Raw genomic sequence first — 26,204 nt, 5'->3', positions numbered from 1 at the left:
TGTAATAATATGTAGGAGTACTACATGACCTTAGTGGCGACCGTTAGGCTTTCGTACCTTTGTCGTACCATGACTTACCACAGCAGTCAGTGCGCATTTGAGACGTCGAGTTGTATTATAGTTCAGTGTCGCGCGGCTGGTGTCGCCCAGGCGAAACTCGGAGTCCTCGGAGTTGATCAGATTCCGTGTGGTGCGCATCCACAAAAAGACGCGGGATATACAACTCAACGTCTCTCTGCTTCTTTATTCGTACGATCGCTTATAACTCGAGAACTACTGAACCGATTTTGATTCTTTTCTACCTGCGAATAACTACAAGGTCTAGCCAGAGTTTAGGTTACACGTATTTCGTTACAACTGTCAACTAGATCAATAGAATTAGAGATATAACGATATTTGTAAGCCATATAGGAAGACTGAATTACTGAATAGTTACTGTCACGACTGCAAAATAAGTCAGAATCAGGGGCTTACTCTTCTGGCTAGCCGAACGCGGTGTTAAGTAACGCGTCGTGTTTACATTTATTCGGTTCTCAAGTATTTTTTCTACTATATACTTATACCTTTTCATTCACCTTACTCTCGCCGATAACGGTATTTATAATAAACGTATGGAGTCATTCCGCATGATTATTTTATTTTAATTACTTGATATGATACACTGAGAAATAAAAATATGAACCGGAATAATAAAACAAAATAAATTGAAATATATGAGTATCGTGAACACACATTAATTTATGAAAGGGGATGAGAGTTGAAAAATCTTACAAAGGAAAAATTGAATCTCCTGCAATCGGTCGATAATTTCCTTTTTACAATTTTATTATTGTTTACGTCTGATTTACAATATAATGGAATTCTATTAGCGCTTATAGTATACATTTCATGTTACTTAACATTAGTCTGAGTAAGTTACATTCATTTCCTTTTCTTTCTTTTTTTTTTTTTTTTTACAATCATAGCTATTGGTTAACTGTATTTATCAATATAACGCTTACTAGATATAAATATGCAAGGTAATATATGAAAGCGAAAATCAATTAGCCGTATAGAGCGTTGTAATTTTAAATTGAAAATTTAATAGTTCATGATTATTATTTCTTTTCAATTTGTATAATCAGAATGAATCGAGTTACACGATCGTAGCGTTTTAATTAATTATAATCGTAAGTTTTCATAGAATTAATTAAAACATTAAAATAGCATAATTTATAGTCCCTAATTTCATAGAAGTATGTATAATTACAGCGTAATTCCATGTAATCAACGTTTTGAATATTGCTATAATATTCTCTCTTAACAAATTAATATCATATTACATACGCGACCGTATTTTTCGTATTTTCAAGTATAATTATTATTACTATACTTTGTAGTGATGATTTATATAGTGGTATCAGGGTGTTTTCAAGCATTATTTGGGTGTTCGAATTCATAATATAGGCCTGCTCAGTGGTAATTGGATTACATAATATCTTATAATAATAAAGATAATGCCATAGTTACAACAATAATTGATTGTATTCAAATGATTGAAAACTAGATTTGTATATATTATATCAATGTGTAATATTATGCAAAAACTTGAGAAAATGAACAACACTCTGAAATATGTATACGTATAACACTATTATATATAATATCATTAATTACAGGCTTTACTACAATGACATATGCACATAATAAGTATTATATGTCGCTGTCCATCAAAACTTTACATTCTACAGTATTAATAATAATAAGAAAACTTTAAAATATATTGTTATTATATTCAAAATTAATACCGTGCCCCACAGCTATAGTCACTCACAATATCATATTTTTCTATCAACATATATCGACGACGTATATATAATGAATCAACTTCAAACCATTTTCCTCTCATTATTCTTCATTACTAAATCTTTACAGGATTACTGATTATATTCAGCGACAGTATACACAGATGTATGTATGTATGTATAATATAATATGCATGTAATACAGTGTTGCTAATTAATTTCATTATATTGTTTTATTGACATTTTGTAATACCGCGTTTTTCAACAACGTCTCGCGTATATCTCAAAATTAGTTTCAAGCCAATTTTCGAAGGAAATTAAAGTCCTTCGTCCTTATCCATTCTCACATATCTCAATTATCGATAACGATATTAGTAAAAGAATGGCAATAATCATTATTTCTACAATCGCATCTAAATGGATGCACGTGCGTGAGTTATTCTGCTTTATTGAATTAAATCAGTGATAAATCGAAGAAAATAACGATAGAGAAGACGATGGAAAATTACGTACTCATAATACGAACATAGAATAGCGATCGCGTAAAATAAAAAACTTTGGATAAACTTAAACGTCAGGAATGAATCTTCCAATAAGATAGTAAGTCACTTCTAATATTTATTATACACTCACCGATCAAGCTGGCCACAGAAAATTTGCGATTTGCGAATAACGCATACAACGAACATGACTTTGTCTCTAAATCAAATCAATGGGCCAAATTTTCATTCCCTTCATTCGATGAAAATCATAACAATTTTCTAATAAAGTATAAGAATCCCCAGAGTTGTAATTATAATTGCGACGTGTTTTAATATAAGATATCGTGTTAAATACAACGCGTACGTGGTTCGACTTAATCTTACATGATATTGTGAGCACCGCTCAGTGTCCCGACTAGCGCTGCATTTGCGGTCTGAGGTCCTGAAGGAGCTGCCGCAGGTCCACCAGGTGCGGAAGCTCCCGCTGGACCAGATGGTGGAATTCCTTGTTGCGGCGGCAAGTAAGGATAGGGTTGTTGTTGAACGGGTGGCGCACTGTCCGGCATGAATTTTGCTGAAAAATTTCACCAAGAAAAAACGATCGTTATCAATCAATTCTTCGAATCATGTGAATCGTTGTTTATTCTTTGTTTGCGTTTTTACAAATTTTTCCCTTTTTTTCCCCCTCTTTCTATCTTTGTTGTGATACTGCTGGGTGAAATGTAAAAAAATAGTATTTAGAAGCAGCGTTACGATATGATTACGGGATTGGTGATTTTTTTCTTTAAATGCCTGACAATGATTGATAAAAAGAAATTGCAACGGAGAGATTTTATGGAATGTCTAAAGATTTTAGAAATCATGATCGTCAAGTGTGGAAAAAAGATTGAAATTCATCAAGTTGTTGTAATATAAATCGTATGGGGCTATAGATATTCCATGTGCCACAGGATATTGCATAAATTATGTACAAAATAATTCGGATTATGTGTATATGTAAAGTAATAATATTGCAAACGCTAAATAATATATGTGATTGTGGTCTTATAAAACATACAATAATTATCTGGGGTCACAAGTAAACAATTATATATATAATATAATATACATAATTACCACACACTGACAAATCAATTTATAGTTCGGTTCGTATAACGATTTAAATGACATTGAAAGTATGAATAAATTATAACTTAATAAATCAATAGAAAATAATATAATCGTAAGAAGGATCGAAGAAAAAATTTACCCAAAATAAAGCGGACGATAATTGTATAAATAATCGACAATTATAAGCACACGCGGTCATACACTTATATATTCACAGACAGATAGTATATCGTATCGGTATATTGTACGATCATTCTCATGTAGGAATAATTCTAACACACAGCCCCTATTTATACACACATAAGGATTGTTGATATTTTTTTTCCACGGTACGATAAAAGAAATACAACAAAAATATTACACCCAAGTACACATATTATGTAGTGTAATTAAACTGAAAGTGTGTATTATTGGAGTGATTAATTATGTTTTTGTTTATGAATTGCGTACGATGAAATTTTTGTGATAAAAATCTGGCTTCAACTCGATCTCGGTTGCAATTGTTTATGCACGAATATTGTGTACCTGTGTGTGTATATAGTGAAGTCGATGTTTTATTATTGTTAATTGACCGTAATGAGTACGAGCTGCTAATGTGATTTGTTTGTCTGTTAAAATGTTATTGAATAATTATAATAATTAATAAATTATAATTCAACTTCGGTTTACGCAAACACTGTATAATCGCACAAAGTAAAAATTATTACAAATTTCAGAATTGTATATTACATCAAGTTTTACATATTTGGGTCTATTCAAGGAATTCTTTTCTAATTTGGGTCCAGGATTTGATTCAATCCAGAAAAACTTTGTTCGGGGTGGAAATAAGTTTACGAAATTGTGAATTCACGTTTTTTGATTAGAAGAAGAATTTGAAAATTAAGCTAATGCATAGATTACTGATATAATTTTCACAATTTTCGAAGCTAGTTGTAATGATGAATATAGAATTACACAGGTTTCAAAGAGACCTGACAAATGAATTGTACTAAACTTTGTTCATAAAATCTCAAAAACGATTCGACTTTTTTTGCCTGTAAAGCTTTATTGCCGGACACGTAGTTATTAAATTTGTATGTGCGAATTAGTGTGGAAAAAGTGTTCGAAATAGAATTAAAAGAGTTTTGTAATAGTATAGATTATGAATAATTGATACGTGCTTTTGTACAATAAATTTTATATAATATAAGCGATTCATGCAACAGGCGGAGAAAATTATTTCTTCATAATTGATTGTCTTACCTTTCAATTATATACGTTACTCAATATTTCTTATAGGTACATGTATGTTAATTTTGGATCCTCTTCATCGGCACGTAGCGTCTCGACTATCATCCAATAGCATGAATGTTTTTACAACATAATAATTACTCGCATACAATTAACTTACTTCGCAATAATATATTCTATGAAGACTGCAATAGAGCTGTGTACAGTATAATAACAATGTTTGAAAAGATTCTGACGTTCGATCGTTACGTATAATTTATACATTAATGTATTACCTACGTATTTCAAATGTTCCAGCTGTTGTCATTGATACGTTATTATACTGTAGTTCATATTTGATTTATACACGTATATATATATACTGTCAAATGTTGAAAGCAGCCATATTGATATTACTATTATTTTTGTTCTATAAACATGCGTGTACACTAGGGTGGTCCTTATTTAGGGGGTCGGAAAAATTTTCATTGGGACGTCCCCAAATCATTAAAAAATCTGCAAAGTTTTAATTCTCTACGTCAACTGGAACATATGCCAAATGTAAAATACATGTAGTTGTTATAACCAGTTATTTCGTTTTGTATGATTTTCGTATGAATTAAGGGTCCAATTTAAAACTTGGCAGAGTTGTTGTTTATAATGATAGGAATGAACCCTGAAATTTTTTTAAATTTTACCATTATTTTTCGCTTATATATAAGCCTAATAAAAGAGATGCTATATTAAGCTTATATAAAAAAAAAACGAGTAGATTATAAAATTATGATGAATTTTTTTAGTTTTCACGGTTTGTTCCTATCAGTACAAGCAATAACTCTGCCAAGTTTCAAATCGGTCCTTAATTTATGTCAAAGTCATATAAAAAAATATAACTGGTTATAAAAACTATGTATTTTACATTTCAAACTTTCGGAGCTTAGAGGCACGTGTTTATTTATTAATTAAGTAATTAATTAAGTATTAAATTGAGTAATAAATTAATTAATACCCCATTTATGTCGTTAAATTGTGATTTTCGACTTTGAAAACACAACCTTGACGTGTTGGGATTTCGAAACTTTTGTCGCTGAAAATCGCCCAATTTTTTTTTCAAACACTTATGACTATCGGAAAAATGTATACCAAATTGCAGATTTTTCCAAGCATTATTAAGGTGGGAAAAAAAAGAATGCAGTGAGCCGCAGTTCTCATCTAAATTACGTTGGAAAATTCACTGCCTTAAAAGCAATATTTTGACTTGACCGACAGGCTCAAGGCTACACATAGTTTGAAAAAAAAATTTTTTATAACTTTTTCCGCCTTGTTCACACGTAATTTTGAAAACAAGCTAAATAACGACCACCGTAATGTGTATAATAATATACTAATAATAAATCAGGTATATACGTGAGTCCGTATACATGTAACTAACGGTTTACAGATATAATTAATAATTATAATAAACATGTACTAACACCTCGTGATAATTTCCTTTTTTTTTCATCCTTTCTTTTACATCATGTATAATATTATGTATATCACACAAGTCGTTTTATTTATAGCTATCATATGTTCATGGAAAAGCGACTGCAGTTTATAATATATGCCTTACTGCAATTATATCGAATTTTATAACTGAATCCCGATTTTAGACACACATGCAGACGTACAAATCATGGCAACGGTTTAATATGCGCTCTAAAACAGAAGAAGGAAAACAAATCCTATGTTTGCTAACGTATTATAATAATATATTTTATAATATATTAAACGTATATGTATGTATATATTATAAACATATTGTACGACACAGCTCGACTCTTATCGGGTCGAGATTATACTACACAGGTTTATTTCTTAATTTCTCTTCGTTTTGTTTCCAAATTCTGGATCTTTTCAACTATAAACGTGTATATGATTGTTCAAATAATCGTAACTTTGAATCCATTAGTCATTCTTTCGTTGATATATATGAAATATATGAAATATATATAGAACGAAAGAATGAAATTTATTCTACTGGTGCTATCATACAACGCATTATAAATATTAAAACTAAGCAAGACCAGTTTTCCTAGTTTTTGAATTGCATTTAGAGATTGTTTTTGGATTTCATTCAGACCTGGTCCCAGTATATATTCTGAATATTTTACCATCTCTTGAACATTTTAATTCGATAGACAACGGAATTGAATTAACTTTTCAAAAAAACATTGTCGATCTTTCAACGCTAACCGATGAAATATAACAAAATACAACAAATTCGTTCAAACAAATTGAATTCTCTTCAACAGTGACATCCTCCTGTCGTCGATGTACCCATGGTGTAAGGAAACAAGGTGTGTTCTTGCGTATCACTGTCGCTTCGGCCATTGAGAAAGTGCCCCCACATGACGTCGTTTATATTCAACTGTAATTGTCGCGACGTCATGTGGGGGGGGGAGGTATCACGTGAACTAGCTATCGTGGGAGTAGAGCACAACATCTTGATTCCTTCCACCACGCATATACCGGAACAATATATGGATGCGCATGATAAGAACTCGGAGCGGTTCCGAGTTTCGCCGGGGCGACGCGACGTCGCCGCGCGCTAGCGGCTTCAATCCAAACAACTGAAACTCGCAGCTCTGTTCAGAGTGTTTGTGTAACATGGATTGCCTATAATTAAGGATCCTTATGTTGCGCATCAGATGATGGCCCGGTATGCATATTACATTGTTACGACCGTTACTATTACCATTATATTATCGATCGATACGCAATGACAATTATCTAATTTGTTAATAAATAATCACACAAGGATTGCAGTAATCTATATACCTATAATATAATAGTGTATTTTCTTTCTTTATCTATAAGCTACGATTTCATTATATATATATATATATAGATATATATATATAGTTTTCGTTCTGAAAATCTGCTACTGTCATATTATCTGAACCACACGCCGATGTAAACGTTACATGTAATAACTATACTCGTATATGTATATATAATATATGTAGGGTATATAATATTCGTCGCATTATTGTTTCATTTCTTTCTCAATATAATTCCTATGCATGTACAATTTTTTTATTCGTATGTGTACAATTTACTGGCTTGTTCATTATTTAGCTCGATTTTTAGATGCTACCAAAGAACAAGCAAAAAAAAAAACAGAAGAACATAGAGAAAAATTGTATAGTGAAGTTTGAAGAATAATCATTAATACATCAGATCGACATCATCGTTTCAGTTTTTAATTCAATATTAATTTCTTTGCATCGGTTTTTTCTAAATCCCAATTGTTACCAATATTTTTCAATACATACATGGATACGATTACGATTTTTTCAGCTCTACATTGGTAACTACGCACGCAAAACTTTTTCCTTTCATATTTATTTTTTTTCCCCTCTATTTTTCAAACCTTCTTCTCGGTTATATACCCATCGCATAATATATTTACGATAAAAATCCTGACGTTTAATTATTATAGAAAATCTTTATTCAGTTGAAATGTGTCAAATACCGAAGAACGTATAGCCATTACATGGTATGCTAATGATGTATATATTATACCTTGGTTTACCTGAATAAAATCAATTTCTTCTTGTTCATGTTTGTTTTTTTTGTTTTTTAATTTTTTTTTTTTTCCTTTAATTGGTTTGGACTTAAATTATATCATATCAATTGCGACCAGCGATGTCTGTTGACGCCTGAACAGTATTTGGCGTATCAAAATTATTTTTGTGAATCGCTTCCACCCGTGGTGCTCGCTGAAAATAATTGTTTTTCAAATCGTTTATAAATCATTATCAAAAGACATGGAACAATTTTTAATACAAAGAAAAAACAAATGAATATTAAAATTATCTACGTACGTACATTCTTTTTTCTCTGTTCTTTGTTTGTCTCAAAAACAAGGCATGCAAATTTATATAACATATATTAATCATGGCAGCTTAGGCAATTGATTATAAGTATTTTGGATTATAGTTCTTCATAGATTCAATATTTAGTCTCACAATCAGATTCTATTTCGTGCGTGTTACTATAATCAATAGTATAATTATTAGTGTTCTAAACATGCAAATAATTTGCCATGCTTTAACAAATATCAATTTTAACTAGCTATAAATTAACCTCGTTTGTATAAATTTGGTACATTATATACGAATGATACAAAGATTTTCACATCGTTAAATTATTATCACTGTATATAAGTTACAATTAATCCTGATAAATTGAAAACTGTCGCAAAGACGGCGTATAAATATTTTATTTAATCAATTATAGTCTCTGCAGAATCATACAGTTTGGAAGGAAAAAAGTTGTAGAAATTGTAAAACGAAGTTGTATAGAATTTGCACTACCGATAAAATAAATGAAAATGGCACTGACATTGTTCGCCCTCAGAAAAATGTTGATTGTTTTAATCTAACAGTCTTGACAAAATTGCATCATAAATTAGAAATTTTCTACCTTTTTAAATATTAATACTCATTTTCGAACAATTCAGAATCCTCAAAAAGGATATTGCACATAATCAAAGCTATATTCCGATTATCAGGCCATGCAGTTTTCAAGAATGGACAATAAGCATAACAATATCCGTTTGCTTTGAAGTAGAGGATAAAAAAAGTAATGAAATGCAAATATAAAGAACAAATTACATTAGTATAATAAAAATAAAGATGACAGTAACGAAATAAAGGTAGTGGACAATTACGCCAGTCGGAAAAATCCATGTTATGTAAATGTTACTAAGCAAGCCATGCAAAAGGCGCACGCGCAGAAATCATCCCAGCTTGAGATTATTCGGTTTATATAAGATAGTATAAAAAGTACGATGTAAAAAGATTTATATCTAATAAATTATGAATAGCAGGTTATGTAACAATTTGCTTGAAAAATTCGATTGAATAAAAATTGAGAATATTGAAGAATGATTGTAATTGTATTCGAGGAAGTGTTTGTATGTTTTTTTGTTTGTTTGTTTTTCTGTTGTAGAGAAAGATCATGCAGAGGTATCCTGTCTATGCGGTGTATTTGTGTTTATGTGAGTGTGTGTGTATTTGGCAAACTGTAGACGAAACAGTTGTACGGCTAATTAGTTATTCCGAAGTTATAACATAACTATAGAAAATTGTTAAAACTTGTAACAATATTAGATGTCACAGGTGTAATATTCTTACGGTGGCGAACCTGGGGTTCGATTATGTAATTTCACTTTTCACATTTCTCACCATCCATGCATTCCGATTGGTTGACTAAACTTTGCAAACCAATCAGAATGCTTAGATGATTGGAGATGTAAAAATTGAAATTACATAATCGACCCCCTGTGATAGATTACTGGGTGTACACCCGTTACGGAAATACTTTTCAGATGACACTTCGACCTAGGCCCGTTTGGATTGGCAATCCTGGGGGCGCTGCCAGTGGCCCCAGGGTTGCCAATCCAAATGGGCCTCGTCGAAGTATCGTCTGGCAGATATTTATGCAGCGAGTCTACATTGCGTGTGTAGATATGTGGTAAATATATGGTATACATGGAAACACAATAAAGCACCAGCCGTTCTGTATTATTGTAAAAAAACTGTTGAAATACTTCCTCGTAGGGGGGAAAAATCGGGGCTGCAGACAAAAAAGAAAACGAATATACGTTTCAGGCGTTCTTTTCTGATCTATCGCCTTATCATACGATATCGGAGAGTTTAACAAGACTCCGTAGTTATTGTATTATGTGATGTCAGAAGTTTGAAGATCGTGGTCCAGGCGTATTATCATCACATGGGACCAAGTTCACGGAAAAAATTAGAAGGTATCACATACTTATGTCCAGCATACACAAATACACGACACTTATAGACAGACACATACCTATTACGTATACCATTCAAGTCAGAGTATTTATACGTATACGGCTTGTCATTGTTGGTACGCGATGGGAAAAAAAAGAAGCAAAATGCTTGTGTTACCAGAACGTGGGAATAAGAAATCGTTCTTTGATTGTAAACAATTGAGTTCAAAGAGAGCAAGTTATGATTCTGTCTGTTCATGAATTGTTATAAATCCAATAATTTTGTTCTTGTTTTTATGTATCAATGTGAATACGTATAGGATAGTAGAAGTGAAACAAGTTGAGTAAAGCTTGGGAATGAGTAAATCAGTACAGACGTGATACTAGAAGAAGTAGTAATATGGTAGTGGCAGTTGGAGTAGTACGTAAAGTAATTAATACACAGGTGTGAAACACAGCGACAGTCAGCATCAGCGCAACCCCTAAACATTACGAAGATCAAACTAATACACGATTATATACATACATATGTATATATATGTGTATATGGTAGCGGTGTTAGGAACAATGATTATACATAACACGATCACCATCAATGTCAACAATCCTATACAGAAAAATGCTTTCCAACGAACACATAATTCTTATGTATATATGTAGATATATATGCACACCTACATAGTAAATAAGAAAAATAGCAATTAAATCAAATTAATAATCGAATGACAACAGAAGTAAAAGATTGAAGAAAAAAAGTTGGAAAAAAAAAAACTGAAGCACTGTATAATTTACTGTACTGAACAGTTTTTAACTGTTCATTTTTTTTTATATATATATTTTTTCTTGCTTCCTTTTTGTACGTTTCAATCAAATATAAATTCCTACATCAAGACACAAGATCGCGAGAACTACCTGCAGTCTCACTCACACACATTATCGTCCGTCAATCAGCCCGCCTACATGAAGTTCGCTAGACGGAAAACACAGAAATATGCACTTGTTAGTGAAATTTCAAACTATTTAATTACACCGGCACACAAAAAAAAGAAATTCTCTGTACTTTTGACCGGACCCATCCATCTCTATGTATTTTGACCCGCTGAACCCGAATCCGAGGTCCGTTTTACCCCTATACCCTCAGATTTCGAGAAAACTTTGAAAAACCGAAAAAATAACGAAAATTGGCAGTTTTCGTGATATAAAAAATTCTGCGGAGCTGAACTAAGCATGATTTTCATGTTTTTTAATCCGTTGAATACGAATACAAAGTTTACATAGACCATCAACTGTTTTAAATGCAAGAAAATTGCAAAAAATTCTTGAAAATCTCGAAAAATTGCAACTTGTATGATGAAAATCGATTTTTAAATTTATACAAAGTATATTTTACATATTACTTGATTTGTGAAGTATGAATTTAAAATTTATTTCGCTTGAAACCTCGAAAAAGTTGAAGTGACTCACAAAAAATCTGCAGAAATCACAAAAAGTGCGGTGAATCGACTTTATTTCAATCCGTCTTTGCTGATATCGAACCGTTTTGTCTTAAAATGCTTTATGTACAGCGTTTTCTTTTCGCTTTCGGTTTTCATCGGGTACATCTCTCTTCGGCGTCCAGCAAAGTCAGTTATACAAGAGTAGCTTTCAAGCATTTTTGATTTCTTATTTGGATGCTTGTGTCTGTAACCAGGCATTTTTTATCTCTGTAAGTGCGGTTATCCGAAATTTTTGTAATTTTACAGATTTTTTGCGATTTACTTAAATTTATTTGGGTTTGAGGCCAAATAATCTTCAAATTTGTGCTTCAAAAATTCAATCACATATGAAATATATTTTATTTTTATAAAATAATTGATTTTTACCATAACAACGTTAGGTTTTCGAAATTTTGAGAGGTTTTTTGCTATGTACATAGGTCCCTACGGACGTCTGGGCCGAATACGTTAAAGATTTATATTCAGCGGATCATAATACATGAAAATCATCATTGATCTAGCTGCATACAATTTTTTTTCATCACAATAACTAGATTTTTTGGAGTATTTAAGAATTTTTTGCAATTTTCTTGCATTTAAAACAGTTTATGGTCTATGTAAACTTTGTATTCGTATTCAACGGATTAAAAAACATGAAAATCATGCTTAGTTCAGCTCCGCAGAATTTTTTATATCACGAAAACTGCCAATTTTCGTTATTTTTTCGGTTTTTCAAAGTTTTCTCGAAATCTGAGGGTATAGGGGTAAAACGGACCTCGGATTCGGATTCAGCGGGTCAAAATACATAGAGATGGATGGGTCCGGTCTAAAGTACAGAGAATTTTTTTTTTTTGTGTGCCGGTGTTATCTGTTTCGATGATGTAATTATTATTGTAACTATAATTGTGCTCGATGGATTACAATACCATAAATTTTTTCAAACTTTCAATACTTTACTGTCCATTATTATACTGTAATTGCGTTTTTACAATACTGTTACTAAATAGTTGCATCAATAAAAATTTGTACGATCAGGAGAAAAAAAATACAGTAGAATGCGATTATCGTACTTCATAATCGAACTAACGCGCCCTTATCGGAATCTATGTGTGTGTGTTTAAAATTTCAAGTCTATGTGTGTATATATGAATTGTATCGCGACATAAGACAACATTTATGAGACATATTTACGTATAGATGATTCGTTTATAACGTATGTATATGCATAGAAATTGACACATGATTTATGTATATTGTGCAACGACTTATACATGTGATATATAAGTCGATACGAAACGTATTAATTATGAACAACAATTATATTATAACATTCGTAATTTGTTGTTATTGTTGTCGCTGTTATTTTTTCGTTTTCCCCCCAAAACATTACATACACACATTGTAATTCGGTATTTTGCGATGATATTTCAATCTAATTGCTTAAGATATGCAACCTGTTTTGTGATATACTGTTGAAATTGTTGTATGTTAATAATAATAAATAATTGTTTTGCTTTTTTTTGTATCCACTTACCAACGATGATGGCAAGTATGATGAGACCAATGACTCCGATTATAATCATCATCTGTAAAATAGTGAAAAGAAGAAACGTTAATTACATACATTCATTCAATCTGCTGCAGTTTCAGTGATAAGATCACCATATTATTTCAACTAATCGTTCGATGATTCTTGATCTTACACGATATATTATTTATGATCATTAGGTTTGTAATAGATACTAAAAACTCCCCAAGAATGCATTATGGATACACAAGAAATACTGTTCGTGAATATTAATATACCTTTAAATTTTGTAGCCAGAATTTCCTCTTCAACTTTCCTGCCTGTTGTTCAAACTGTGATGCGCCTTGCTGTAAAGCGTCTAAAAAAGAAATACGCGATAAGAGAAGAATGAAAACAAAAAATAGAGTATATTTAACTACATGGAAAATTCTTCTCCAGTTTTTCAATAACATTATGAAATAAAATACATCACCAAATAAAAATACGCATAAATTAGTTTCAAAAAATTTGAATTTCTTAATTACGCCTCAACCTCAAATCTACGTGGCATTGGTTCTGTGAATTAGAGGTTTGACCAATACTGAAAGATCGCTACTTGTGAGTAAATTCGCCTGCACTGACACAATTCGGAGTCGAGGTGAATCTCACCAAAATTCACCTGTATTCATGCAGTTCATTATCAGAGTACGTTTTACCAAAAATCGGTAGAATGTACCTTGAGTTGCATAAATGCAGGCGGATTTTTCTAAAATTTACCCTGACAATGAATTGCATAAATGCAGGCGGATTTTGATAAAATTTACCCTGACAATGAATTGCATAAATGCAGGCGGATTTTGATGAAATTTACCCTGACAATAATTGCATACATGCAGGCGGATTTTGATAAAATTTACCCTGACAATGAATTGCATAAATGCGGGCTGATTTTGATCAAATTTACCTTGACAATGAATTGCATGAACGCAGGCGAAATTTACTCTACCGTTAATTACTGTCCATAATGCGATAATTCTACCAAATAACCATTAATATTAACAATTCCGACTATCATTAGAATTCTTTTCCCTTTTTTTTTTTGATACATACAGCAAAGATTGCTATTTTTCGAAGAGAATTTCAGCAATATACCTATGTAACGAGTATCAGGTTGATTTTAACAATAGTTACCAGCCCGATCGTCGAGTTCCGATAATTTTTGATCACGCTCCAAGACCTTCTCGACGTTCGTCTTCATTATATCGACAACCTCGTCAACCTGTGCCTGCGTCTGCTGCAGCCTCTTGGACGAGGCAATTTGTTGGGGAGTTCTGGGGCCCCCGACGATTCCATCGCCTCCGGCACCCGCCGCCGCATCCGGCCCAAGACCGCCTTCGCTTGCCCTGAAATTAATCGTCACGCATTTTTATAATTATTAAAACTGCAAAGTACGTAAGGATAATTGACAAAGGGTGAGATCCCATTCAACAGGCAGCAATCACAGCTAGGAATTTCTAGTTCTGGTTACTATTATAAAAGTCTGTAACTATATTCTCATTTCTTGTCACAAACAAAAAATATGAGTATATAGTACTCGTCACGAAATGAAGATGAGTTTTGTATCTGTAAATGCAGAAAATATAGTACGTCTTATTATTCTTTTTCGTTATAGTCACCGATGGTGTCATATTTTCCTATAACTATCGAGATGACTGGATGTTGGTACCGCATAATAAATTGAGAATGTAATATTGATGATTATAATTTTTACACTAAATAGTTACCAATTTTTGTAATAAATATAACAAATTGAATTTTTCTCGGAACACATGCAATTTTATTTCATTCTTATTTTTCGACATTTGCGGAATGGAATTGTAGCAGATGATGGCGGTAGAGTCTCAATTCCGTCAAGCCTCGTATATCCCTTCGAACGCGATACATTACGGATCAATTCTTGGTGGAGAAAATGAAAAGGAAAGGGGAAACGAGAGAAATGAAGCGAGTGAAGAAGAAGGAAAATACAATCTTGGACTCATTATTATCGAAATTGCAGCTCTCCAGTTTATTGTGCTTATGTTTTTAATCGTGATCGAGACAAAGTTAGACGATTATTGATGATCTGCATCTTTCATTTTTAATCCTACGTGTATACGAGTATCCTGCATATGATACCCCCACCCTACTTAATATAACCATATATTTGCGGAAACCTTGCAAGTGAACGATATGTGTTATGTCTAATGTCTACACATCCATAGCATCAGGTATATCGTAAGTATCTCTGAATGATACTGAAATTGCACAACCTTCGGAAGTATCTTCAAAATCATTTTATTCTTAGTATCTTTTGACGAATAAAAAAAATAACAAAGCAACAGTCAAATCAAAATGAAAAATTTCAAGATCAAAAATATTATCATATTATCAATTGGTTCTATCGTATGAATAACGTATCGCGATTTTTTTCCTCCGAGTGTTAGCTGTGCGAAAAAAAAATCTCGATATATGGATGAAAAATTCATGATGTAATTTCTCCCATTGCGCACGACCTCTAAACTGCAATGTAATTTTCTACAAATTTCTTCTTTCTGTTATATTGTTTTTACGTATATTTTAGAATGTAATACAAGTTTTGTTTTTTTTTTTGAAAAAAACTTAAGTAAGGATAACAACAATAATAACATAATGAATAGTAAAATGAAACTTTCATTATTTACATACCATATGCATGTATAGACACTTGTCCAGATACACCTACCTAGGTATTATATAGTCATACACATGTGACACGTATTGTACATGTATGTATATACTTTTATACCTATATACATATCCATTCTACAGACCCTACACCCACACATCGGATTGCCAGGGTCGCAGCTCCTCGCTGTACTCCCGGTAAAAGCTCACTGCTTCTGCTGCCGTTGGCTGCTGGTTTGCTAGTTTTAAAGGGCAAAGTTCACACGTAGGCCACCCGGTACCCGTTCGATGATCATACTGTTACGTTTTAACCCCCGAGGCGACGAACGAACGAGGAGCGGAATAAAATAGGTGCAAGACAAGGAACGAAACTGAACGAAACAAAACGAAACTGAAAACATAGTTTACTCTGTGTTTATGTGTATAACATTGAGAATTAATTGTAAATATGGAAGACGCTGATAGTAATGAAACAAAAAGTAGTTGAAAGCGTAATAATAACGGAGTTGACCTTATAAAGTATAGTCTTCAGCCTTTGTAACTTCAATTTTACGTGTAGTTTGTATGTATAATACTAAAATTATTACACTGTTATATAATATAGGTATATTAAAGTAGCCATATAACGCTATCAATTGTATTATTTCTGAAGAGAATAAAAAATAAAATTAAAAACAGGAAAAATGTGTTCACTGTTGAATTTTTTCAAATATGGTATACATAAATATTACTTTACTCTGTGAAGAAAGAAAAAGAAATGAAAACGTTTGTTACTGGCATTGTACAACCACATATCCCGCAATATTAGCAATAAAATATTAAAGTACAAAATACAATGATCTGTGAAACGTTGATTATTACAATCCATGCGTGAGAGGGAGAGAGAAAGAGAGAGAGACATGGATAGATAGAGGCAGAGAATGTGTATGACGAAAATAAGGACACCGATTACAGTTGTGCATTTAACATTAAGTAAAATAATTGAAAACTGTGAATATAAGAACATTTTGTTAATATAAATATTATTTAAAAATAAATACCGGTACGAAACGGAAATCCATGCAAGGATCGAAAAATTAACTAGTCTAAATATAAAATATCGTTTATGTATTCAACCCATTTATGATATGTTTTATTAATATTGCGGTACGTTATTCAAAGAGAGAAACGTGGTCGCGCTGTCCCGATCGAAGAAGAATATATTCCTTTGTAAAGCTTGTACAGCAGCAGCGCGGTGTGGCGTTGCAAGCTTGTGGAAGTAGATGTCAGGTAGGGAAGGCGATTGAGAGCAGGTATACAGTATATAAGACAAAATCGATTCGAGAAATAGGACGGTTAGAAATTACGCCCTAAACTCGCGTTTGCAGCAGCGCGTGGTGGATAATAGCGAAAAGAACTTTTTAATAATGCCTGAAATTTTGAAAATTATCGATGTCGAATCCGCACCTCAATAAAAAATCAAAATATATTATAATTAGCGTCTGCGCCGTATGATCGAAATCAACGAATTATATACTGCGAATGCAAAAAAAAAAAGAATAAATATCGTTTAAATGTAAAGCAATAATTGAGAGAGAAAGAGAGAGGGAAAGGGAGGGAGAGGGAGAGGGGGGGAGGGAGGGAGAGACGGAAAAATGTGAAAAATATCAATCGACAATTTACAGAATATACGTATATAATTGTAAAAAATTCGGAACGAAAACAAAAAGTCGGCAATTATACGCGAATCTCGGCAAAAATTCAATACACAATGGATCGTGTGTTCCTGCGTGTTTGCATGTAGCAATAAATGCGCGGAATTCGATACATGGTGTAGCAGTAAATCGGCCGGTTTGCACGGCGATTGCGATACGTATATACATATGATGAATAATAAAGGTATACGAAGGTGTGATAATAAAATTGTGTGGTGAATACGTATAACGATTGGTTGGGGTAACTTTGAAAATAGTGTACATACGCATGCAAGGATAATGCATATTATATGTATATACTCACATGATATCTAGTTAGCCGGAAATCCGCGGTGTGTTACGCGTGAGAAAAAATTGATTTTTTTCTCTCCTCTTACTTGGTTTTCTCTATTCAGGTTTATAACCGAGCGAACGGACGGACGGACAGACAGTCTCTTCGGGGGAGAGAAAAGGCGGAGGATGCTTGTTACACTGAGGATGGTGCCACCGCTACTGGTGGTACTGCTGCTGCTGCTGCTGCTGCTGCCGCCACCAAACTCGCTCCGCTCCCCTAGCCCTCTGGTATTGATAAATTTTCCTGAATAAAATCGTGCCCCTAGTACGCACGGCCGAAGCTTCGTCGAGCAGCCCCCGGCGATACGTGTATCGAAATTACGAAACGAGCCGGCGAGTAATCGAGAATCGAATTTGGGAACGCGTTCGAATTTCAAACGAGTTCGGAACGCGCGACGCGAGATAACTGTTTTTTCAAATCAATACCAGCGCGCGAATGCGGAGGCAATAATCAATATCGAAATTTTTCGATTCTTTTCAGCGACGGGGCTTGTGTCTAACCGGGAAACATTGCGAGATCGAAAAAATCACAACAACGCTGGTTTATTCTTTTGTGCAAAGTCGAATACAGAGACGAGGTTCGACTCAACGCGTCGCGGAGCAGCGCTTGCGCAACGTTTTCAGTCAATAATTTGCACCGCCCATGTTAATGCAGCTACATATACGGGGAGTTTTTTTAAAAATATTCTTTCTCTTTTTCTCTTTTTATTCCGAGTGAAAATTCTTCTGCTCGTGATATTCGTGTGTCTAGTGTGGTCGGGAGTTGTGGCCTACGACGTATCGCTGCGGGTATGCATGCTTGTACTTGTTTTATGCGAATATAAGGTTTCCGGATTATTATTATTATTTTTATTCAGTTACGCAGGCCGTGTCGCTGTAGAGCTTGTTCTTAACTGTGTATATACGTAAATCTTGCAAGGTGTTCGGTTAATTCAATTTTTATACACATTTTAGAAAATCGCCTGCAACGTCGCGAGGAACGACATTTTATCGCCAACTTACAGAGCGATGGGAAATCCTAACAGTAGGCGAATTTTTGCCTGCAGGATGAAACCGAAATCCGGTAAGATATTTGATAACGTTAAATTTGTAGAATACCGTGTCAAAAAGATGAATTTTCATTCGCGATAACTTTTTCGTGTACATTTTTTCAAAGGCATGTTCATTCATTGATCACACGCAAAATTTGGACATTCGAATCCATGTAGAATTTGAAATTCTACCTTTCCTTCCGAGCACGATTGTCGAATTTCTTGTGTTACCGACAGTTGATCGAGTAGTATTCTCGTGATAAGTCTTGGCAGAATGAAATATCTCAAAGATGTCACTTGCAGCGAATAAGTGGAAAGCTGCAAATCGTCACGTGGGATTTTTGAAACTTATTAGAGTGAAAAGTCTTATCAAGGCTGATTAATTACTACGAAATGGCAACAGTTTCTTGTATTTTCTCTCAGCGTTAAATATTCAATAAAATTATAACAGCTGTATAATTTATAGTGTGATGGCAGTTCATCGTCCATTGAGTAGGTTGTGATCGTTTTGTTTTTTCTTTTGAGACTGAATGATTAATCACTGGTTCTATCGGTAAATAACAAACAGCCCCCAATTATTCCGTGTACAGAAATTAACCAGGTATCAGAAACGAATGGATTTTTTATCCGTAAGAGACCTTGTACCACAATTAGAACGGGCAAGAAAGAAATGAAATGACAATATAATTAATGTATAAAACTGTTTACGCGACGGTAGCTGTTTTCTGCAAAAAAAAAAGAAACACGTGTTACTTTGGTGTTGAGAGTAAAATATATTGTCTGTCCTTTGCTTGTTTTTTAGTTTATGAACCGTTTCTGTCACTTTTAATAAAACGATGACATCATCGAAATCTACATCACCAGACGGTCGGTTGTTTTTTGGGCGTCGCCATGTCGACGTAGTTCAAATTTTCACCGTTAACTTTAGACAGTGTTTTAATGTGGCAGCGCTGCGAGTTGCTCGGCTGGTAAATCTATCCCTGCGTGTATATGTGTACGTGCAGTACGCTATGTTATTCATCTGTTGAATGTTGGTTGGGAAAAGTTGTCCATTGCCAAAGGTGATTAGTGTCTGAGCGATGAAAGAGATATAAAAAAAAAATTTGAAAAAAATTAGATCCCTTATCACGTTGAGTATACATTTGTTGTTTAATTTTCGGATTCTTTGTCCGCGTCAAATAGCCAACTAGTATTATTAACACACGTGCGAGAACGACAGATTTGATCAATTTTTCGCCATCGCGATCAACCTTTAACACAAAAACCTGCACGTGAGTAACTGACAACTTTATTTTGAAAAGAAAACAGAGAAACGAGGATTTAAACCGTAACGGTGTTGAGAAAAAAATAAGAAAAAAAAACATCACCTAGCCATACTCCTTCACTCCTTTTATCGACGCTTCTATAACCAAACATCGGAAGGACGACACGTCAATCGTTCGTACGTCATCGAAGTCGTGAAAGATTCGCAAAATCGACGCAACGGCATAAATCGGTAGTTGCTGCAGCAATTTTCTTTACTGTCGAGAAAAAAAAACTTTGAAGTAGGAAATCGATCATTTCTTCTTCTTAATTTCAGTGTTTACGAAAATCTCGCGACTTCTGATAAGTTTACCTTCTTACTGGCACAATCTTGATACAGACATACATTCTGCAGCTTACAATAACAAATCCGTTGACGTTTTGTAAAAAACAACAATCATCGTCTGTCGGTATTATTCTCTCATTGACTGTGTCATTTTCTTTGTTTTTTTTTTTTTATCCAGAAATATGGAAGGTGGCAGTTATTCAGGCGAAGGTGACTTGGGCGGTCCAAGAACACCGCAGCAGGCATCGACCACGAAGAAGATGCAGGACACGCAGGCAAAGGTTGACGAGGTTGTTGGGATAATGAAAGTCAATGTGGAAAAGGTTCTCGAACGCGATCAGAAACTGTCAGAACTCGACAACAGGGCCGACGCTCTTCAGCAGGGCGCCGCGCAGTTCGAACAACAAGCCGGTAAACTGAAGAGAAAGTACTGGTGGAAAAATTTGAAGATGATGATCATCATCGGTATAATCGCCGTCCTTATACTGATTATCATCATCGGTGAGAAGCACTTTTGATATTTTAATGTTAGTTGCGAAAATTAAAACCATTAAAACGTTCGATGAAATCTATACTGAAATCGCTTTGTCACGCCAACTCAATGTAACGAATATTCCGCAATGTTTTTCTATACATTTGTGAACTTGTAGAATATGCGCAATGTTACTATCAATGTTAATTACGAAATGTCAGGTAGTACTGTTGATATATTTAATCGATGTTTTTTTTCTCTACTTCTCATCAGCTTCAGTGGTTCCGTCATCAAGCAGTGACGCAGAGCCATCAGGAAATTAAAAGAGAAGAGATTTAAGAATGAGGAGAAGAAAAAGACGAAATACGACAAAGATGCAGGCGTTGGTAAATGTGTATAACAATTTACGATACATGAAAACGTTAAGTTTAAATAATTATTGTAATATAATATAATGCAAGGATTGGCCTGGAGTTTGGGATGATACACGTATAGAAAAAGTAACTGATAATAACTAACTGTAAGAATAAAAAGAAAAACATTTACTACTTACATACATTTACAATTTACAAGGAAAATAAAGAAAATAAATTTAAATTACCAAACGGCAAGTATTTTAAGTGATAACAGCAGAAAATTGAATTACAAAATTACAGCACGAGCCAGAGCAGTCAATGTACGTGTTTTTCTTTTGTTTGTTTGTTTTCTCTCGTTTAATGATGTTATAATATTTAAAAAATGAAAGGAAACACGCGACAAAATTTCATTCACATAACAAATAAAAAGTGCGTGTAAAAGGTGTAAAAGTATTACGTAAACTTTGCGAGACGCAGAATGAAAGTAAAAACAATTCTTCGTGTATTACACACATGAGATCAAAAGACAATACGTGGTGTAGTTTTGCGTGCTACAAATTGTTTACAAACCGCACTGTCTCATTGCAAAATTTACATACCTATATACATATATATACACTGCATATCCATTAAATCTATTTAATATATATAAATGTATAGCTTTTAATACATCTACACGGACACATAAACACGCACACACATTTATATATATATATATAGACATATAAAATATAACGTTTGTATTCTTTAAGTTTGCGTCGGTTTCTTTCTATCCCTTTTCTTCTTTTCGTTTCACAATTTTATCTATTACTACTGTTTATTACTGTTACCTTGTTTTTCAAAGGATAGTTTGCCACCTCCCGTTGAATACTCTCAAAATAATGAGACCAGTAATCATAAATTAAATCGTATGAAAAAACGCGGGCAGGTTGCCATAATTTCTTTTTCAAACTTTTCGTCGACGAGAAAACGTACAGAAGGAAAAATATAGGAAATATGAAATCAAAAAAAAATTGTCGCTCTTATCCCTTTTAATTTATACTGTACGTTTTATGAGATAAAAAGTTGAACTCTCACAGAGTTTTAAGTACATACATGTATGTATTATTCATACAGATAAGAATGTATAGTCATACCAGTTTTTAGCGTACTTTTTCTCTAAACACATATATATTCATTTCTTTGCTTAATCATCTATTGCGATACATAGTTAAACTTGACCATATTTTTCTGTCCCTAAATTTTCCAATCTTGTCTATTCATTCCATCGATTTTCGTTTTACGTATTTCAACTATGTTATATAATACGCAGGTTAAATTCCACACGTTATGCTCGTTGCTCAAGAGATTCGATTATAGGATCAAAAACAGCATGTGACTGCTAATCAATTCTGTACAGTAGGCGTTATAAATTCTTATGTATTTATATTTTTATCGTCATGCATACCACTGACAATGAGTTTCACTACAAGAGGCTTCCTTATCGCAATTTTATCAGTCTCTGCGTCTTTGTCATTGTCACCGCGGAGCAAAAAATGTCACAAAATTACATGCCAGACTTTTGGTTGTTAATGTTTGTTCCAGGCAGTAAAATCACTGATTAAAAGCGATTGTTTTTCGTTATTTTTATTCCCTTAAATACACGTCGCAAAGTGAAAAGCAATTCGTACTCCGGCCGGGCCGAGACAATTGTTAGAAGCAATAAATTAGAGCTTTTAGGTATTTGAGTTCCGAAGCGTTTCGAGTGTCAGCCGTCAAAGGCATTGCGGCGGCGTGACGTCACGCGGCACAAGCGAATCGCGAAGCGGGACGCGGTTTTCAAACAATCGAACGGTAAACGGGATTCGAATTATTCGTTACGCTTGTTCGAAATAATCGACGGTCAATGTCCCAATAACAGGATCCTTGGAATCGAGTACTGTATAACTAAATATAATACTTATCTATTAACAAATAAAAATGAAAATTATCCACGAGTGATTTCGATATATACCTATAACTCATACAAAACAACGTACTTGTCACGCTTATCTTCGGCAAGGCTGACTTACCGTTAGACGGACGATTATCCCTGTCATTATATACATACATAAATACATAACGATGCCCAAACCCATATGTACAATGATCTTGTTTCATTTTCAAGAAACATTGTACAATGTGTAACATACGCAATGATGTGTGATTATTTTCAAATTTACATACATATATACATACACGTTGCGATTCAATCGTAACACATCGCACATGTAACCAGCTGTAAGTACATATGCATATAAATTGTGCAGGAAAATTTTTATACGTATCACCTCGAAGGATCAGCGGTGAACACGGTGTACGTAAACATTGAAGATCTAGTACATTACCGGTATATATACACCCAAGGATCGACCGGTAAACAGTTCAGGTTTCCTTTTTCCTCCCCTGCTTCTTATTCCTCTACCTTGTTCCTTTTGTTTCGCATACTTTTCGCGGACCGTAAGCAAGTTATAGGAAATCGTAATCGTATACCTGTAACACGGATGCATAAAGTGTATTATGCGTTGCCCGGTTTAAATTCGCGTACCTATATATATATATATATAGGTATATAGGTACGAACACATATATAATGTAAGTTGCATGCAGTTGTAAATTGTTTATCAGTAAGGCGAGGCTGATCGTCGCGAAAGATGACGTACATACACAAGGTACACGGACGGAGGTTCACACGTACAAATACGCACAAGTTTCGTAATTTGTTGGTTTTCCGTAGAGAAACGAAGACACCCGAGAACCGGGGACTCTGCCTCCTCCTCCCCCGCCCCCCACCCCCCCCCTTTCGAATCGGCGAATCGTATACAGATATACAATAACATTACACCTACGCACAAGGAAAACATACACGCATCAGCAGCTCTTGCATGTAACCGATGATAACATGTGTTCGTGCGCTCGTACGCCTGTGTGTACGTGTTTGTTATACGCGTAAAGTTCGCTTCTTAATATTTCTACTCCATGAGAAACTACTCAACAAAATCTCAGCTGTTCATTCACACGTTTGACTATCAGTCGACTCGCGACCGTCCAACCGGTCAGACGACGACGGCCGCAGGACCGAAAATACGCGACCCATCATCGTTCATATACCTATGTGCATACATACGATACTATATGTATACGAAAAAGAAAAAATTAGGCGCGAATAAGTTATTGGTAAAGTTCTTGCGAGTGTGAATTTTTTTTTTTTTTTTATCTTATTTATATCAATTTTACTTAACCGGGTTTGTGATATTACGTTGATATGCAAGACACGTAACCGAGAGAGGGAGAAAGATAAACAGTGACCGTGATTATAATGAAAGGAAAAAAAAATAAAACGCGCGTAAATGATTTGTTAAAATAAATTTCTTTTACTTTCATTTGCTTGGACTTAACGTATTTACTTTGTCTGTTAGAGTCTTCCTCTTATCGTATATAATTTCAAAGTATAAACGAAAAGTGCGTGAAGTGTATTATATTGCTATCTTGATGTATAATATAACGTCATTTTAGTTTTATATTTATATTTGTACGGAAGAAAATTTTTTAAATTGAACCAAAAATTGGAATAAAAACTAAAAAATTCGGAAATTGAAAAAAAAAAAAAAAAAAAACAAGAATATTCTTAACGTTGACGAAATGTTGGATCATTGATCGTCAGGTTATTGTTTACATCTAATAATCAATTTTCCGGACGACCGCATTACAGATTGTTAATTTTGTATAGTATGTATGTACACTGCAGATATAATCCATCATCGTACAAAAAATATTATATAAACTGTGTTAAAGTACAGATTATTAAAGCTAAGTATAGCAAACAATAAAAGCACGAAGTGAAACAAAAGTATCAAAATCTCGTTCATCTGTGAAATATAATTATACATTTTTTTTTTTTGCTGTTTCGAAAAAAAAAATTATTACCATCGTTATTCGAGTTCAGTGACGCGTGAAATTGTTCAGAATACTGATTGTCTAATGAATAAATCTATAATTGTAACGAATAAATTGCATATGCGTGATTATTTGCTGCATTGCGAAGATAGCAATATGTGTATAAGCATACAGATATATGATCCGAGTGAAAGAAGGTAGTAGTGAATAGAAATCTCCGATGCGATAGGGTGAAAATTAAATAAAAAAGAAGAAGGAAACAAATTAAAATCGTCAATTATCGAGTTTGAAAAATCGTGAGAAGTCAGAATCATGGCGTCGGCACTTCGTGAATTGGACGAGGAATACGGGCTGGGATACCAGAACACTTTGGTGAGTAAATAATAAAACCTGTGTTAACCGTAAAGTGACGCATTGTTGTAATAAAAAAAAAAAAAATTATAAAATTCAATACAGGGGTACGTAATTATTAATTAATATTTCAATTTTTGTAATTGCCGTTGATGCATGAATATTTTTGTCAAGCGAGCAAAAGCGAGAACCAAAAAATAAGTAATGAATAATGCAAATTTTTTACCCCTCCCTGCCTCGGAAATGCGTGCAGGAAAAAATTATTATTCGTCAGCATTGATGCAAAAATGTTCACAACAAATCTATTTGACCAGCGAACTTTACGCAGCACGACTCTGAATTTTCTTTATCTGTATTTCTGAATTTTTTTTTTTTTTTTATTTCACTATACATGTCTATAAGA

The 26,204-nt window shown here is 33.7% G+C and overlaps 3 protein-coding genes and 1 long non-coding RNA gene across 8 annotated transcripts in view; 2 read left to right on the top strand and 2 right to left on the bottom strand.

Moving 5' to 3' along the window:
• Positions 1–872: 872 nt before the first annotated feature.
• On the bottom strand, positions 873–18,348 carry LOC124217101 (vesicle-associated membrane protein 2-like). Its single transcript, XM_046622391.2, has 5 exons — positions 18,060–18,348; positions 14,550–14,761; positions 13,658–13,737; positions 13,386–13,437; positions 873–2,840 (listed from the first exon to the last, which is right to left on the bottom strand). Coding segments are annotated over exons 1-5 (540 nt in total). The 5' UTR covers positions 18,062–18,348; the 3' UTR covers positions 873–2,646.
• On the bottom strand, positions 8,168–11,282 carry LOC124217103 (uncharacterized). Its single transcript, XR_006882771.2, has 2 exons — positions 8,459–11,282; positions 8,168–8,349 (listed from the first exon to the last, which is right to left on the bottom strand). It is a non-coding gene; the product is annotated as an uncharacterized lncRNA (long non-coding RNA).
• A 694-nt stretch (positions 18,349–19,042) lies between the features above and the next one.
• On the top strand, positions 19,043–22,286 carry Syb (Vesicle-associated membrane protein synaptobrevin). Of its 5 annotated transcripts, none has more exons than XM_046622396.1 (3): positions 19,043–19,151; positions 20,886–21,208; positions 21,453–22,286. In XM_046622396.1, exons 2-3 carry the CDS (start codon positions 20,890–20,892, stop codon positions 21,500–21,502), a joined length of 369 nt encoding a protein of 122 aa, XP_046478352.1. In that variant the 5' UTR covers positions 19,043–19,151; positions 20,886–20,889; the 3' UTR covers positions 21,503–22,286. The 5 variants fall into 5 exon arrangements, with proteins under 5 accessions (XP_046478352.1, XP_046478348.1, XP_046478349.1 ...); XM_046622392.1 differs by lacking the exon at positions 19,043–19,151 and adding an exon at positions 20,039–20,180; XM_046622393.1 differs by lacking the exon at positions 19,043–19,151 and adding an exon at positions 20,120–20,390.
• A 3,425-nt stretch (positions 22,287–25,711) lies between these two features.
• The window catches only part of ClC-a (chloride channel protein 2), a 44,443-nt gene continuing 43,950 nt past the window's right edge, over positions 25,712–26,204 (top strand). Inside the window, exon 1 of the mRNA XM_046622383.1 lies at positions 25,712–25,822. Coding sequence (XP_046478339.1) covers positions 25,763–25,822 — 60 coding nt within the window. The 5' untranslated portion in view covers positions 25,712–25,762. The remainder of the gene's footprint in view (positions 25,823–26,204) is intronic.

Source organism: Neodiprion pinetum, chromosome 4 (genome assembly GCF_021155775.2).
Source record: "Neodiprion pinetum isolate iyNeoPine1 chromosome 4, iyNeoPine1.2, whole genome shotgun sequence".
In the NCBI taxonomy this organism is placed as follows: Eukaryota; Metazoa; Arthropoda; class Insecta; order Hymenoptera; family Diprionidae; genus Neodiprion; species Neodiprion pinetum.
The sequence above is the reverse complement of the archived record's forward strand: the minus strand, read 5'-3'. Positions and strand labels throughout refer to the sequence as shown.